General features: G+C 36.6%; 1 protein-coding gene across 2 annotated transcripts in view; it reads left to right on the top strand.

The window, feature by feature from the left end:
* Positions 1-16,832, top strand: part of LOC117327362 (acetyl-CoA carboxylase-like) — a 76,476-nt gene that overhangs the window by 50,390 nt on the left and 9,254 nt on the right. For both annotated transcript variants that reach the window (XM_033884302.1, XM_033884301.1), the window contains 20 exons: positions 3,685-3,946; positions 4,487-4,603; positions 5,056-5,112; positions 5,428-5,469; positions 5,728-5,865; positions 6,507-6,584; positions 6,964-7,053; positions 7,780-7,851; positions 8,058-8,149; positions 8,634-8,745; positions 8,879-9,034; positions 9,237-9,383; positions 11,474-11,605; positions 12,064-12,201; positions 12,428-12,548; positions 12,774-12,871; positions 14,598-14,708; positions 14,972-15,115; positions 15,284-15,404; positions 15,912-16,105. In XM_033884302.1, coding sequence (XP_033740193.1) covers positions 3,685-3,946; positions 4,487-4,603; positions 5,056-5,112; positions 5,428-5,469; positions 5,728-5,865; positions 6,507-6,584; positions 6,964-7,053; positions 7,780-7,851; positions 8,058-8,149; positions 8,634-8,745; positions 8,879-9,034; positions 9,237-9,383; positions 11,474-11,605; positions 12,064-12,201; positions 12,428-12,548; positions 12,774-12,871; positions 14,598-14,708; positions 14,972-15,115; positions 15,284-15,404; positions 15,912-16,105 — 2,422 coding nt within the window. The remainder of the gene's footprint in view (positions 1-3,684; positions 3,947-4,486; positions 4,604-5,055; positions 5,113-5,427; positions 5,470-5,727; positions 5,866-6,506; positions 6,585-6,963; positions 7,054-7,779; positions 7,852-8,057; positions 8,150-8,633; positions 8,746-8,878; positions 9,035-9,236; positions 9,384-11,473; positions 11,606-12,063; positions 12,202-12,427; positions 12,549-12,773; positions 12,872-14,597; positions 14,709-14,971; positions 15,116-15,283; positions 15,405-15,911; positions 16,106-16,832) is intronic.

The raw sequence follows: 16,832 nt of genomic DNA, 5'->3' as shown, positions 1-16,832 counted from the left end.
GTCTTCACAGTTGACTAAGCAGCTGAATCAGTGTATTCATAGTTGAGTTCTGAAATATATAGTAAACCCTTGATACGAGGGCTGAAAACCATGATACGTGGGCTGAAACTTTTGATACGAAGGCTGAAAACCATGATACGTGGGCTGAAACCCTTGACACAGGGGCTGACATCGTTTATTCAAGGGCTGAAACTCTTAATACAAGGGCTGAAAAAAATCTTTATTTAATTTGCTTACTTTACTTTGGTCCCAATTTGTCAAGGATGCTGGAAGAGATGAGATGATTGATTTCTTGACCATAAACTCTAAGTGTGGTGAAGTTCCTCCTGAGGATTGTGTGGTCACTTTCCCCTCCAGTTCTACCTACAGTTCTCTTTGTTTTCCTGTTACAGTTAAGTTACTACAGATTACGCGTTCTGTGTGCATGTTGTAGACCTGTGGGAATTCCTTTGTTATTGGTGTTGTGACTTTGTTTCTCTTAACAGACCTTGGTAAAATTCATTCAAATGTGACAAACCTTCAGCAACAAATTTTTGTTGACAGGTGTTGCACGTTCTGAAGGTCAAGGTCACTATTTTTAGATAATATTTGTCATTGCACTAGGAACTGTATTTCTGAATAAGTTTGTAAGATTTACCTAGAAATGATAAATATAAAAATACATTATACATTCTCCAAGAAGAAGATTGCATTTAATGTGACCCTTTGAGGGTCAAGGTCACTGTTACTATTTTAGAAATTTTACAAACAAGGATTTCAATGAAACATGTGTTTCGTATGAGAATACCTGAAATGAGATAATTGTGAGGTTGCTCAGTACTCAAATCCAATGTGTTATCTTAATCATCCCCATCTAAAGTGACTTTACATAACAAGTGATATGGCTGGGATTGATAGAATCTTTCATCCCCTAGGGGCGAGACAGGGGATCTCAACCTTCGGGGGGAAGATTTTTAAGTCGCCACACATGAGGCTTGCCGAATGTTTGGCAGCTTAAGGAATCTTTCCGTGAGGGTGAGATCCCTGTCTCACTCCCAAGGGGGTGAATAATTATTTTCCTCTTACCCTTTGCCATGACATGTTTGTGTATGTATTTTGTCTCAACCCTAGGGTGAGATAAGAAAATCTCATATCAGTAAAATTGAGGATATCCCTGTCCAGGGTAAGAGAAATGAAAATCCCACACCGGTAAAACTGCAGATATCCCTGTCCAGGGTAAGAGAAAAGAAAATCTCACAACGGTAAAACTGCAGATATCCCTGTCTAGGGTAAGAGATAAGAAAATCCCACACTGGTAAAACTGCAGATATCCCTGTCCAGGGTAAGAGATAAGAAAATCCCACACTGGTAAAACTGCAGATATCCCTGTCCAGGGTAAGAGATAAGAAAATCCCACACTGGTAAAACTGCAGATATCCCTGTCCAGGGTAAGAGATAAGAAAATCCCACACTGGTAAAACTGCAGATATCCCTGTCCAGGGTAAGAGATAAGAAAATCCCACACTGGTAAAACTGCAGATAGCCCTGTCCAGGGTAAGAGATAAGAAAATCCCACACTGGTAAAACTGCAGATATCCCTGTCCAGGGTAAGAGATAAGAAAATCCCACACTGGTAAAACTGCAGATATCCCTGTCCAGGGTAAGAGATAAGAAAATCCCACACTGGTAAAACTGCAGATATCCCTGTCCAGGGTAAGAGATAAGAAAATCCCACACTGGTAAAACTGCAGATAGCCCTGTCCAGGGTAAGAGATAAGAAAATCCCACACTGGTAAAACTGCAGATATCCCTGTCCAGGGTGAGAGATAAGAAAATCTTACACCAGTAAGATTGTTGATATCCCTGTCCAGGGTAAGAGAAAAGAAAATCCCACAACGGTAAAACTGCAGATATCCCTGTCCAGGGTAAGAGATAAGAAAATCCCACACTGGTAAAACTGCAGATATCCCTGTCCAGGGTAAGAGATAAGAAAATCCCACACTGGTAAAACTGCAGATATCCCTGTCCAGGGTAAGAGATAAGAAAATCCCACACTGGTAAAACTGCAGATATCCCTGTCCAGGGTAAGAGAAAAGAAAATCCCACAACGGTAAAACTGCAGATATCCCTGTCCAGGGTAAGAGATAAGAAAATCTTACACCAGTAAGATTGTTGATATCCCTGTCCAGGGTAAGAGATAAGAAAATCTTACACCAGTAAGATTGTTGATATCCCTGTCCAGGGTAAGAGAAATTTTTATCTGTTAAAGGATACTAAAAGCGATAACTACACTGGCTTTAATGGAACACATCTAGATCTCCTGCATGATTTGCTTTCTCAGACTGGAAAAGCTTCACTACAGTGCTTTAAATATTCATACTGTTGGAGTACATTGTAGTCATAAAGTATGAAAGCTTTATGTTTTCATTATTTATTCATGGTGAAGAAGATAAAATCCCCTTTAATTCATTACAATCCTCTGTTGCATGTGGGCGATCCTTATTTGACTTAATTCAGCCTCCCAATGTTCACAGCTGAAAATGTACTAAACTACGCACTCTCTAATGTATAGTGGTGGTAAATTTGGTCTGGTATGATTTATTATGTTATTATTGTCTCAATTTCAGGATATTCGTGTGATTTTCCAAAGAGTAATAAAAATATTGTTATATATTCTAAAATCTACAAATCAAGCTGGTATTTCAAATAAGCCCTATGGATTCAATGGAGGGCGAAGTATCTGAAAAATAAGATAGTATTGAAAGTAAGCTGTCAAGTTTTTACCAAGTCTTAGGACGGGTTTGTCACATGTAATGATCACATGTCAGTCATATTCATGTTCTAGAGTATTATCATTTGACATTTAAAGTTTTGCGAAATTGAGCACTATTAGTAATTTAGTAATTTCCTTATCTTATATCTTTATATAAAGAAGGTATGATCGGAATTTCAAGTATCTCGGCAGCAAGGTATGATCGGAATTTTAAGTATCTGGGTGGCAGCAATATACAATTGACTGCACAGCATGGCCTACTGTTGAAAATACCTGGAAAATAAACCATAAAAAACTTATTGAACAGAAAGAAAAAATCCCCAGCTTATTTTCAAGATTTACCGGTTTATCAAAACTGAAGAATACCATGTTCATTAATAAATTCCTAATGAAAGTACTATTGTATCACATGAACTGGTCGTGTGTCCTTTCTTTTGTGGTTTGGAGCTTTCAAATTATTTCATAGGTAAACATTTTCATGGTTAGGCCATGAAACAATAACATAGCCATAATACATACAGTGTTTGCTGTGTGTATATTTGTGGTTCCATAGCAACCACAAAAACAATGAAAGTTTATACACAAAGAATGCCTTATAGTGTTATACAGAAATTGTGATTGAGTTACAGATGGTATATATTGTCATTGTTGCAGTGTCAGTAAGGGTCGAGAGTCACTGAGGATACATGTTGTGATGTGGGTCACTGATTATCGAATGTAATTGATGACACAAAGTGTATTGTGGGTCACTGATTATCGAGTTTATTGTGGGTTAGTGATTGTTGAGTGTATTGTGGGTTAGTGATTGTTGAGTGTAATTGATGATACAGAGTGTATTGTGGGTTAGTCATTGTTGAGAGTTACAGAAAGTACACCTGTAGTTATGTGTCAATAATTATGCTGAATTACTAACAGTGTGTTCCTGTTGCCAGGATGATGGTGATGCGGTTTGACAGTTCTGAAAAAGTGGCCGAGTTGGCCGAGTCTGAGTCCTCCGCACACATTGACCAATTAGAGGAGCTGCCCATGTGTCAGAGAATGGGCATCATAGCCTCATTCTCATCCTTTGAGGATTTTGTCAAGAGCTTCGAGTCTCTCATGGACCGATTCACCAACGAACTTGAGTCTCCACCTGACAGTCCGAAACTTCTAGATAGAGTTGTATCTGTACAAGAGGATACAATATCTATACAGGTAAAAAAAGAATACATATCAATTCATGTACACATGGGTAAAATAGCCTCACATACAGGTATAACCAACCAAATTACAATATACAGGTAAAAACAATCAACTTACAATATACAGGTAAAATCAATCAACTTACAATATACAGGTAAAAACAATCAACTTACAATATACAGGTAAAACCAACCAAATTACAATATACAGGTAAAAACAATCAAATTACAATATACAGGTAAAAACAATCAACTTACAATATACAGGTAAAATCAATCAACTTAAAAATTAGTTCATCTTTTCTCAATGCTCCACACACAAATGAACTAACCTTGCTATGCAGGGAAAGGTTATCAACATGCCGGTAAAAACATTTCCCCCAAAAAAATTAAATCAATCTGGAATTAAGTTTTGCATGACCCTGTTTGAGATTGAGATATATTGAGATTAAGGGTAACCATATTTTCCTGTCTATGTGATATTGGATACAAAATGTAGCACAAAGTGTATTTCTCACTAATAAGAACATTTTTGGCTTGTGGTGTTTTTTAGAGCGCTGTATCGGATGCTGATGAACCCATCCACATCATTAATGTTGCCATTAAGATGGAAGCAAAGATTGAGGATAGCAAGTTAGCTGAAATGTTCCAGACATTTTGTAAAGAGCAGGTGAGTTCATTGTCAGAGAAGTCTGTATGAAGCAGTACTAAGTTTGATTTCACATAAACGATTGAAACATTTGAACCAGATCAACTTAAAATAGGGAAACAAGCACAGAATTGTTCATGTTACACGATATCTATACACATGATGATCATTATGTTAGTCAGTAATGTTATTCTGTGCACTTGAAGAAGAAATGTGGTTATTATAAGTTGAAATTTGTTGTTTTCAATATGGTAGAAATCTCCAAAATTAAATATTTTGAGCTCTACTTGTTTGTACCATGCATTTGTTTATTTCAGTTTAGTTCCATGCCATCTGGACTGTTTCAACCAGGTTATGAGAAAGCAACTCAAGTTTTGTGTATAATATATTACTGTTATAACTTACCACATCGTGAATCCTCTAGATAATTTCTATATTAATGTCTTACTGTAACAGTTGAATTATTTTTTCAGTCATCTGTGATGTACGAGAAAGGTATTCGTAGGATCACATTCCTAGTCACATATAAGGTAAGCCATCCAATAGAAGAGTACTGCAATCTTACACATAGTAACTACACATTCTGACTGGGTAATATCGGACAGACTAGTTGTTAAGGTGTAAAATAAGCAGTTATAATTGTACAGAAGAGTTCCACTAGATCATATCTTGTTTTATCAACATGAGTAATTTACCTTTTGTAAAGCAAATGAAGAAAAATAAGAGGGGTACCTAAGATGTATGAGTTAATATCAAATTGAAATTTCTGTGTAATCTTTGATTTTGATTAAAAAAATATCATTGCATGATTGTAAATTCTTGAATATTTACTTATTTTATTACAGAGGCATTTTCCAAAATATTTCACCTACAGAGCTAAATTTGAGGTAAGATTTTCATCTTTTGGATAATGGTTCAGTCAGAACAACATAATCTGATATGGATTTTGGTTTGTAAATCAATGCTGTATTATGATTATAGTTTAGTCAGAAAATATAATATTGTAAATAAATTAAGAAGTATTGGCATATATGATTTTTGCTAAAAGACCATTATTAACGTGTCTAAAGTTATCTCACTTTTTGCAAAGCATTTTCAAAATATTCGCGTAAAAACATTTTTTCCATTGTTCTCATTTGTTGTAGTTTGATGAGGATAGGATCTATCGTCACTTGGAGCCAGCTCTGGCTTTCCAGCTGGAAATAAACCGACTCCGTAACTTTGACCTTGAGGCTATTCCCACCGCCAATTACAAAATGCACCTCTACCTCGGAAAAGCCAAGGTATGAAATATATAAATTCCCTTTTCTTAAAAACATTTGTTGCTAATACCATGTTTAGGAACTAATGACATCAACAATCTTATTCATTATATTTAATTATTGTCTTTGTATAATATTACCGGGGTATGCTGTGTTTTATTTTGAAAAATCAAAATATCAAAATTATAGGAAGTACAAATCATCCAAATCTATTGCATAGAAATGTTGTCTTGTTGTGTAATGATGATAAGTAGGTGTTATGTATTAAATTTGTATTTTTAACGTAAATATGTCCTTCACAATTTAATGTGATAACTGTACATTGTATAAATAAGTCTTCAATTATATACACTGTATGTTCCTACTTTCTTTTGTTGATTGAAACTTTCAGATTATTTTATGGGTACAAACTTTCGTGGTTAGCCCATACAGCAATAATATACACTGTAATGATAATACATACAACAGTATTTGATGTATTTATATTAATTGTGATTCCATAGCAACCATGAAACTTTATGAATGAATGTTTCATGTTGTACATCTAACCTATGTATTCTGATAAAGCATTTGGAAAAGATAAGGATGTGGAACTCAAGAGGTGTAGAGATTGCTATGAGAGTAAGATTGTGTGGTTCATAATTTAATTGTTTACCCACCAGGTTGCCAAAGGTCAAGAGGTCACCGACTACCGTTTCTTTGTTAGATCAATCATCAGACACTCAGATCTTGTCACTAAAGTGAGTACAACTTTCATATCAATGTATCTGGTCATTGGTTACAATAATTGATTTATTAGGTTGTTGTGATCAACTATAGGCATATTAGCAATGTAAATAAGCAGAGAATTCAGAAATGTAAACATAGAGCAAAATATGAACAAAGATAGATTTACTTGGAGACCAGGTGTCCAGAAGGGTGAGAACCTTATACCATGAATTATATCATAGTTTTATATATGTGTGACGGAATTCATAGAAAATGAACCGCTTTTCTTTAAGTTTGATAATGATGCAGTAAAGCCGAGATAAAACTTATTGCTGGGTGAAATGTCCCGCCAAATCATGATTTCATTTCTGTGTATGATTTATTCTTAATGTTTATGTGTTTATGTTATAGGAAGCATCATTTGAGTACCTGCAGAATGAGGCTGAAAGGACACTATTAGAGGCCATGGACTCCCTGGAGGTGGCTTTCTCCCACCCTCTGGTTAGTAACCTTGGTAACCAGACCATCTTAAGGCTATATACTACTTTTCTGTGACATCATTCCCTAAAGATTTATCACAGACATTTGTATCTTTGATGACCGTTGATTTAGACACAATTGGTATATAAGGGTTCAGGAGTGGTAGACCTGGTACATAAGGGTTCAGGAGTGGTAGACCTGGTACATAAGGGTTCAGGAGTGGTAGACCTGGTACATAAGGGTTCAGGAGTGGTAGACCTGGTACATAAGGGTTCAGAAGTGGTAGACCTGGTACATAAGGGTTCAGGAGTGGTAGACCTGGTACATAAGGGTTCAGAAGTGGTAGACCTGGTACATAAGGGTTCAGAAGTGGTAGACCTGGTACATAAGGGTTCAGGAGTGGTAGACCTGCACAGAGTGGATCACTGATTGTTGTGTAGCTACATAATTAATGTGGTTCGGACATTTGTCTCAAAGTTGAAGGTTCTGTATTTCAATCCCAGTCAGGTCATTGTACTTATTTCCCCTCTAATGCTACATCTGGCACCTAACTAAATATAATACTTAGTGATAGTGATATAAGGTCTCAGGTGTGTTTCCTAGAAAAAGGAGGAAGCTGTGTATTAGAACTGGAATGGGTCAATTACTAGTCTGGTAGCTCAATTGGTTAGGGCGGCTGTCTAGGTTTAATTAAAATTATTTATCAGATATTGGCTGTTGAAACAATTAATAAAATTTCTATTATAGGCCAAAAGGACAGACTGCAACCATATCTTCCTCAACTTTGTACCCACCTTGACCTTGAACGAACCAGGAAAGGTGAGTGTATTTACATTGGCTAGAATTCAAATGGTTCATTTTACTATCTAAATCAACCAAAATAAGCAGTTTAATTGAAGTGACATTACATTTTATGTATCCATAAATTGTCCAAATTCATATATCATGTAGATGTAATGATGTGTAACATTCTCATTGAAATGGTTCCAACTGTAAAAGTGTACTTGTTGTAATTGTGACCCTAGCTGGAAGAGACGGTACGGAGTATGGTGATGAGGTACGGCAACAGACTCTGGAGTATCCGTGTCCTCAGTGCTGAGCTCAAGTTCACCATCAAGTATGCCAAATTATTGTAGATGTTCTACAGGGGGGCTTTCATAGACCTCAGCATTTCTACTAATTCCACTCGGCTAATTATAATGGAAATATAAAAGTTGCTGTTTTGAATTTTGTTGCTGGTATTTCTCAAGGACAACAAAAGGAATCTTCTCTTGAAAGCTTAGGAACTTGTTAATTTTGGTCTTACTTGTGCATGCTGCTATTGAGCCTGATCAGAATTTTCAGCATGGTCACCAACTGTCATTTTAACCATTGATCTTTGCATAAATCTGCAGGAGGGCCATTATAATAAGATGTTCTTAATGGTTGCCTTCAGTTTAGTGTTTTGACTTTTTGAAGTTGTAATAATTAAAATAAATAATTTCAAAATCAGGTAGGATTACCGGATTAATAAAACATTGTTTATGCTCATATAATTATAGTTAATATTGTAGACTAGTCCTACTTTTATACAATATACACCACTATTTATATTTATACAGACATGGCCTGACCGGTGCTGTCGACCCTATACGACTCTTCCTGACCAATGAGAGTGGATATTACCTGGACATGAGCCTATACAAAGAGGCTACAGACGGCAGCTCAGGACAGGTAAGGAATAGTAACGGGAAGGAGACTCAATAAACTCATATTCTCTGTATTTGGGTGTCATACCTGTAGGATGAAATTTATCTGTTTCATTAGTAATGAATTGAAATAATAAGTAAATTAATTATATGCACAGGTGATGTTTGAAGCGTATGGACCAAAACAGGGTGCCCTCCACGGTCTGTTGATCAGCACGCCCTATGTCACCAAGGACCACTTACAACTTAAGCGCTTCCAGGCTCAGTCAAGTGGAACCACCTATGTGTATGACTTCCCGGAAATGTTCAGACAGGTATATAGACTTAAGGGTATATGTACATCCTGTGTATAAACTTCCAAATATGTAGGTAACGACTTTCCAGAGCATTCACACATGTATAGATGTAAGGGTAATCCATATATACTTACCATTTGTTTTTGTAAGCGTTCCTTTTTCCAAAGAAAAAACCCATGTCACAAATTCCTAATTGACACATGCTGTATGTGTGTTTCAGGTGACATCAGCACTGTGGAAGGACCACGTCACTCGTTACAAGCTGGAGGAGAGTGACATCCCCTCAGAAGTCTTTTCTAGTAAGGAGCTTGTGTTAGATACTCAGGATCGTCTCTGTGTCCAGAACAGACTGCCTGGTGAAAATGAGGTAAGATCGACAGTTCTGATAATATCAGAGACGGGTGGGTAACTGTGGTTACCCTGATAGTTGCAAAGTAGTACTTCTGGTCTAAATTGTAAATGTGTCATTGGGTCTAATGGTGTCAGTCGAAAGAATGAACTGACATAGGCTGCCATATCTTAACAAGAAATCTCCTCATCAATTGATCTAAAATTATTTGATATTGACAAGCTTAATTTCCTGGTCAAAATGTTATTGAGACAAATTGCTAGGCTTTAGAACACACAAATTTTATACAGTATGCAGGGTTTGATTTGTCCAGATAGTAATTAATGATAATTAATGACTTTTACCCTAATAAGGCATATGGTAAGCAATCTGGTAAAATAAATTTCAAAATCAGTCTTTCATCAGCTAATATTTATACTTCATCAGTACTCAAAATGTAACTCAAATTTTAAAGAGAAAAAAAATGTTTTAAACAGAATATCTCTAGTTAAACATAACATTTCATATGCTATTAATTAAAATAAATCTCATTCTTTCATTGACTGTCTATAATTATAGTAACACAGATTATCAAGCACCATTCATTCGGAGCAAAATATGTGACCGACTCCTTTATTGAAAGTGTGTGATATTTGAATAGAAAGATTATTAATATTTTGATTTTACCCGTTTCGTTTATGACGTATTTATCATTTCACAATGTTTCATATCCATTGGATAGAGTCTGAGAAAGTCTAGGCTGAACAGACGTCCTGGATTTCACACATATACTAATAGTGTACAGGTATATACCGTGGGAGGTATCAACAGTATAACAGTGTTATATATACAGGTTACGTTGGTGATTGGAGACTCTTTGATCTGGAGCTATTAAACTCAATGTGTCTTGTCTGCTATAGCACCCTCTAAAGTAAAACCAGGCCATGTACCAGAAATTATAATTTATAGATGAATTTAAAAGTCATAAATTTAGTCGGAGAAAATATCACAATGTATAGCTTGGTAAATTCATATCACAATGTAGAAATAAAAATGTTGTTAACAATATTTTTAAAAAGTTTGTTTTTAAAAGTCTGTTTAGAAAAAAGTCTGTTTAGAAAATTAACTTACTACAGTATATCAATTACAGGCTGTTAACAGCAGACCATTATATAATGTAACATGTTAAGTATAAGTTGAAGTTTCATTATTAATTATTTACTCCGTGTATTATTGTTGCCACCTTTGATTCAGTTTGTTAATGATTGGATTCCACATTCCACCAGAAAGTGAACACTTGATCCTTTTAGATAATATCTCAATACACATCACACTATTTTCCATCTGAATTGCGATATTGAAACCACACAGATGCATGCTTGTATCACCACTGACTGACTGCACACTCTACCCAGTAATACAATGGCTGTACGGTCACAGTACCACTGGGTCACACTGTAACATTCTGTGATCTTACAAACAATTACTCCTCTTTAAACAGCAGACTTGTAGGTCCTTACATATAATATGAAATTCACTACATTAGGAGCTTAATACAGTGAAATTAGAAAAAAAAGTTTGTAAATATATCCAAATAGAAAATGGGTTATTGACCATAATATAGTAAATGAGTACAATGATTAAACTGCTTTGTAGTTAGAGTTATCAGATACATTGTGTGTGATAATTAGGTGTCTCACTCTGTGTTTCTCATATTTCATAAAGAGGCTGCATGCCATTTTTAATGGGCTATTGGGTGCACTTCTACCATTCTCTGTCAATAATTGTAGATATTTATTAAGGAGTATTTAATTTGTTGTCTTATGTACCGAAACCACCATGATGTTATTTGACTTCATCTGCTGTTGAACAGAAAATCTGCCACTTTGAGAGCAGTGAATTGTAAAACCTTATTTGATTGGACAATATTAAAAGTTACACTTTATATTGACACAGAGGCAAGTTATGCATGAATCCATTGATAACTATATCCTTATTCATCACATACAAAAATATATTGTTTTCAATTACACTTTTTTTGTACATTGGTTTTACAAATTTATTTAAAACTGTTACAATAGTTAGGTGTGTAAAGTATAGATTTTAAGTATAAATTTTCTATTGAACAGATTGGTATGGTAGCCTGGCAGGTAACACTGAAAACACCAGAGTACCCCAATGGACGAGACATCATCATCATTGCTAATGACATCACTCACAAGATTGGTTCGTTTGGGCCCAAGGAAGACCTGCTTTTCAAGGTATATATCCTACTAATTGTATATAACCCTTACCTGTCTGATAGTGTGTTTCTTTGTCTTGGTGTTCATCAACTCCACAGAAACTAGCCATTGTGATATGATGGAAACAGGAATCAGCCCAATGGAACAAATTGAAATTGAATGTACATACATCAGGGGTTTTTTTACCACATTTTTGGCCAATTGAAATTTGGTTTTTTTTTATAAATGAAGCTAAATTCTTTCATTTGTAGTTTACTTCTGAAGTTTTCCTTCCAAGTTCACCAGTTTTCTTCCCAAAATGAGACAAAAATCCCCATCCCAAAAGTGTGTGGGGAAAAAATCCTGCATGCAACAGAATATTAGATTTTCCATCTAATGTGTTCATATTGTTACATTGCTGTGCCTAAACTTAAAAATGTACTAAGGATTGTTGATCTGTATGTTGAGTGTTGACATCTTAATCGTTGTAACTGCAGAGGTCATCAGAGTTGGCAAGGACAAAGGGACTACCACGGATCTACATCTCTGCTAACAGTGGGGCAAGGATAGGGCTTAGTGAGGAGCTAAAACACCTGTTCAGGGTGGCCTGGCAGGACAACAAGGACCCAGACAAGGTAGGGGAGATAACTGGATGGAAGTTTTTACAAAAAAAAAAATTAAATTGAATTAAAAAGAAATCAATAAATGAATATACTTGAATATACATAAATAAACATCAATTTAACAAGCAGACAGGTTAACATAGATTTTGGATCAAGAGAGAAAAGTAAGATTGGTTTTAATTTTGATTTGCAGGGAATGAAATCACTGAGCATAATCATCCTATCTATATTATTGTAGGGCTTTAAATACCTCTATCTGGCTCCCGATGACTTCAAGAAGGTGAGCGCTGTGAATGCTGTCCGGGCGGAACTGATAGAGGATGAGGGAGAATCTCGCTACAAAATCACAGACATCATCGGTAGGTCTGACCAACATCGATAGCAGTGTAAAAGCCTTTACAAATCTGTGGACTTTCAGGTTAAAGGTACCTCTGTATAGTTACACAGACAAAGGCAGATACAACTGACCAGACCTCTGATTGACCTTGTAATCAGTGTTATAGACTATATTATACTGATGCGGTTTCAAGCTAGTAGAGAGTTGTATGTGTTAAATGTTAGGTATTAAACATTTACAATTGTAGGTAAGGACGAAGGCCTTGGAGTGGAGAATCTGAGGGGGTCCGGAATGATTGCTGGGGAGACATCCGCTGCCTATGAGGAAATACCAACTATCAGTTTGGTAAGATGGATCTATAGAGTCATCTACATCTTCATAGCTTTATAGCAGAAAACTTCGTTTAAACTGTCAAAGAGGGGGCCGCGGTGGCCAAGTGGTTAAAATATCCCGAAACTGTATCACTAGCCCTCCACCTCTAGGTCACAAGTTCAAACCCATTTGGGGCAGTTGCCTGGTGCTGACTGTAGGCCGGTGATTTTTCTCTGGGTACTCTGGGCTTTCCTACACCTCCAAAACCTGGTACGTCCTTAAATGACCCTGGACAAACCAATTAAACTGTCAAAGAAATCTGATGTTGAAAAATACCTATCTGGATGTTAAGGTTACCTTCAGGACTGTTTTTATTGATATTGAAGATGTTTGGTAGTAGGTTACCCTGCGGACCATTGGTATTGAGGATGTTTGGTATAAGGCTACCCTTAGGACCATTGGTATATATATTGTGGATGTTTGGTATAAGGCTACCCTTAGGACCATTTGTATTGATATTGAAGATGTTTGGTATAAGGTTACCAGGGATCACTTTGGGCAGAGATTTGGGGATTTTTACCCATGTTTTTCAAAAAAATCTCATTAAAAATTCAAAATTGTACCTCTTTATACAGACAAATCTCATAGGAATTTTGCTAATCTCATAATATCTCCCATAGGTTTTAAGACCTAGAATTATCCCTGGGTTACCCCGGAGACCATTGGTATATATATTGGGGATGTTTGGTATAAGGCTACCTTCGGGACCATTTGTATATATATTGTGGATCTTTGGTATAAGGTTACCCCTGGGACCATTGGTATATATTGTGGATGTTTGGTATAAGGTTACCCTGGGGACCATTGGTATATATATTGAGGGTGTTTGGTATAAGGTTACCCTGGGGACCATTGGTATATATATTGTGGATGTTTGGTATAAGGTTACCCTGCGGACCATTGGTATATATATTGAGGATGTTTGGTATAAGGTTACCCCGGGGACCATTGGTATATATATTGTGGATCTTTGGTATCAGGTTACCCTGCGGACCATTGGTATATATATTGAGGATGTAAAGTATAAGGTTACCCCGGGGACCATTGGTATATATATTGAGGATGTTTGGTATAAGGTTACCCCGGGGACCATTGGTATATATATTGAAGATGTTTGGTATAAGGCTACCCTTAGGACCATTTGTATTGATATTGAAGATGTTTGGTACAAGGTTACCCTGGAGACCATTGGTATATATATTGAGGATGTTTGGTACAAGGTTACCCCGGGGACCATTGGTATATATATTGAGGATGTTTGGTACAAGGTTACCCTCGGGACCATTTGTATTGATATTGAAGATGTTTGGTATAAGGTTACCCCGGAGACCATTGGTATATATATTGAGGATGTTTGGTATAAGGTTACCCCGGAGACCATTGGTATATATATTGAAGATGTTTGGTATAAGGTTACCCTGCGGACCATTGGTATATATATTGAGGATGTAAAGTATAAGGTTACCCCGGAGACCATTGGTATATATATTGAGGATGTTTGGTATAAGGTTACCCCGGAGACCATTTGTATATATATTGAAGATGTTTGGTATAAGGCTACCCTTAGGACCATTTGTATTGATATTGTGGATGTTTGGTATAAGGCTACCCTTAGGACCATTTGTATTGATATTTAGGATGTTTGGTATAAGGTTACCCTGCGGCATATTTGTACTAATTATAAACATGTTGGTACCAGGTAACCTGCAGGGCCATTGGTATAGGTGCCTACCTTGTGCGACTGGGACAGAGAACTATACAAGTGGAGAACTCACACATCATCCTCACGGGAGCTGGTGCTCTCAACAAGGTAAGGAGACAACTTTATAGCTTTATAGTCAAACATCATTTCTCAGATAATGTTTTGATGCTCTGATTTCCATAAATTGTAACCATTGCAAAGCCATCTTTGAGGAAAGACAGAGATGTTGAAGACAAAACAGTTCCACCTTAAAGATTCTGTTTCAGTGTTGCTACACGGTTAAGTGTTTCGATCTGAAAACACCGAAAGGAAAGATAAAAAATTAGGTATGTTTGAAGTCATTGATTTTAACTGGCATCCTTTTTTGACAGGTGCTGGGTCGTGAGGTTTACACTAGTAACAACCAGCTAGGAGGAATACAGATCATGCACAGTAATGGTGTGTCTCATGAGGTCGTGAAGGACGACTTCGAAGGCACAAATAAAATCCTGGAATGGCTGTCATATGTACCCAAGGTAATTTATTAATTTGTTTCTCAATGATTGTATCACTATTTTAACTATTGAATGACATGACTTCGTTTAGACCTTGCTGCTTCTAGATTTGTTGTGAAAATAGACAAGATGAGAAATTGATCAGCCTGTTGATACATATATTAAAATGATAAGGTTGATATTTTATAGCACCATGGAGCACCCCTGCCTGTTCTGCAGATCCTTGATCCTGTGGAGCGGGATATTGACTTTGTACCGACTAAGACACCATATGACCCTCGCTGGATGCTGAGTGGGCGGCCACACCCAGGTGTGTTTCTATACCTGTCTTTGTCAGCTTCATTCTAAGAAATCTTTGTCAACTTCTTTGGTCATTAGGAACTGAATTACATGTGTATATATCTTACAGCACATTAGAATTTTTAAGTCTGAAATATTTAAAGATGATGAAAGCTTGTGATTTCGAAACATATATCTTTTATTAAAATCAAATAATATTTTCATTTTAAAATTCAATAAAAGAATACTATTATTTGTTGTACTGATGATGTTGCATCCCAATATCAGGAACAAAAAATATGTTATGTCAACCTCTCGGGGTCTTAATAATGTGTAATATTGTACATTATTGTAATGGCAGCTCCTGGCCATTTAGTGCAGATGTTGTTGGCTTCTTAGTCGTCTTTTGTTGATTAATTGCTTGTGTGTGTCGTATGTGAAAATGATAGGAAAGGTAAATGATTATTTAACTGGAAACATCCTCCGCTAACCATGAACATGTCAGCCTTCATCTGACCAAATCCTTTACATGTTTCAGAAAAGAAGAATGTTTGGCAGAGTGGCTTCTTTGACAAGGATAGCTTCAAGGAGATCCTCCAGCCTTGGGCCCAGACAGTGGTGGTGGGTCGGGCCCGACTAGGTGGTATCCCAGTAGGGGTTATCAGTGTCGAAACTAGGAGTGTAGAGGTCACCATTCCGGCTGACCCTGCCAATCTCGACTCAGAATCAAAGGTACACTAACTGACAATAGTTTGTTTTTAAAAAAATCACAGTTGTTGAAAAAGTAAAATGTGATTACATTATTTTGATCTGAATTGTAAAATGAGTTTATGGCACATCAATATTAACATATACTACAGTGGACCCGCGATAATCCGGACGCCGATAGTCCGGAAAACTCACAGTCCGGACGGAAATGCACGTGAACGGATTTCCGTAACGTTATTTGTACTCACCAGTCCGGAAATTCGGATTCCGATTCCGGAAGCCCATTTTGGGAACGGAACGTACTTTTCATTAGTAAATTTCCCTCAATAATCCGGACAATTTTTTCACCACGAGGAGAAAAAAATGTCGGGGCAAGTCACCCGTGTCGACAGCTGTACAGACTATCGCTTGACACTGTGCGTAGTCATAGCGACCGCTGCCAGGTCATAGCCCCAGGTGTTTACCTGTGTTACAATGTGTAGCTTTTGTTTTTATAACGGTACATTGCTTTTTCTCTACGACCTAAATGTTACAGAATTTATGCACAAACATACAGTATGTGATACGATAATTAATCAATCTCAAATACATGTAATAAATTTGTGATCGGTAATTAACATCATTAACACTTGTATTGGGTAAACACGGATATCGGCTTTGTAACACCGTTACGTGAAACGACGACTCATTGAAAGATGCATGTTATTAACTACATACACATTTACGTATTAAGCAGTGATCGCAAGAACTG

This window comes from Pecten maximus, chromosome 5, assembly GCF_902652985.1.
Source record: "Pecten maximus chromosome 5, xPecMax1.1, whole genome shotgun sequence".
NCBI lineage: Eukaryota > Metazoa > Mollusca > Bivalvia > Pectinida > Pectinidae > Pecten > Pecten maximus.
Note: the sequence above shows the minus strand (reverse complement) of the source record. Positions and strands in the feature narration are given on the sequence as shown.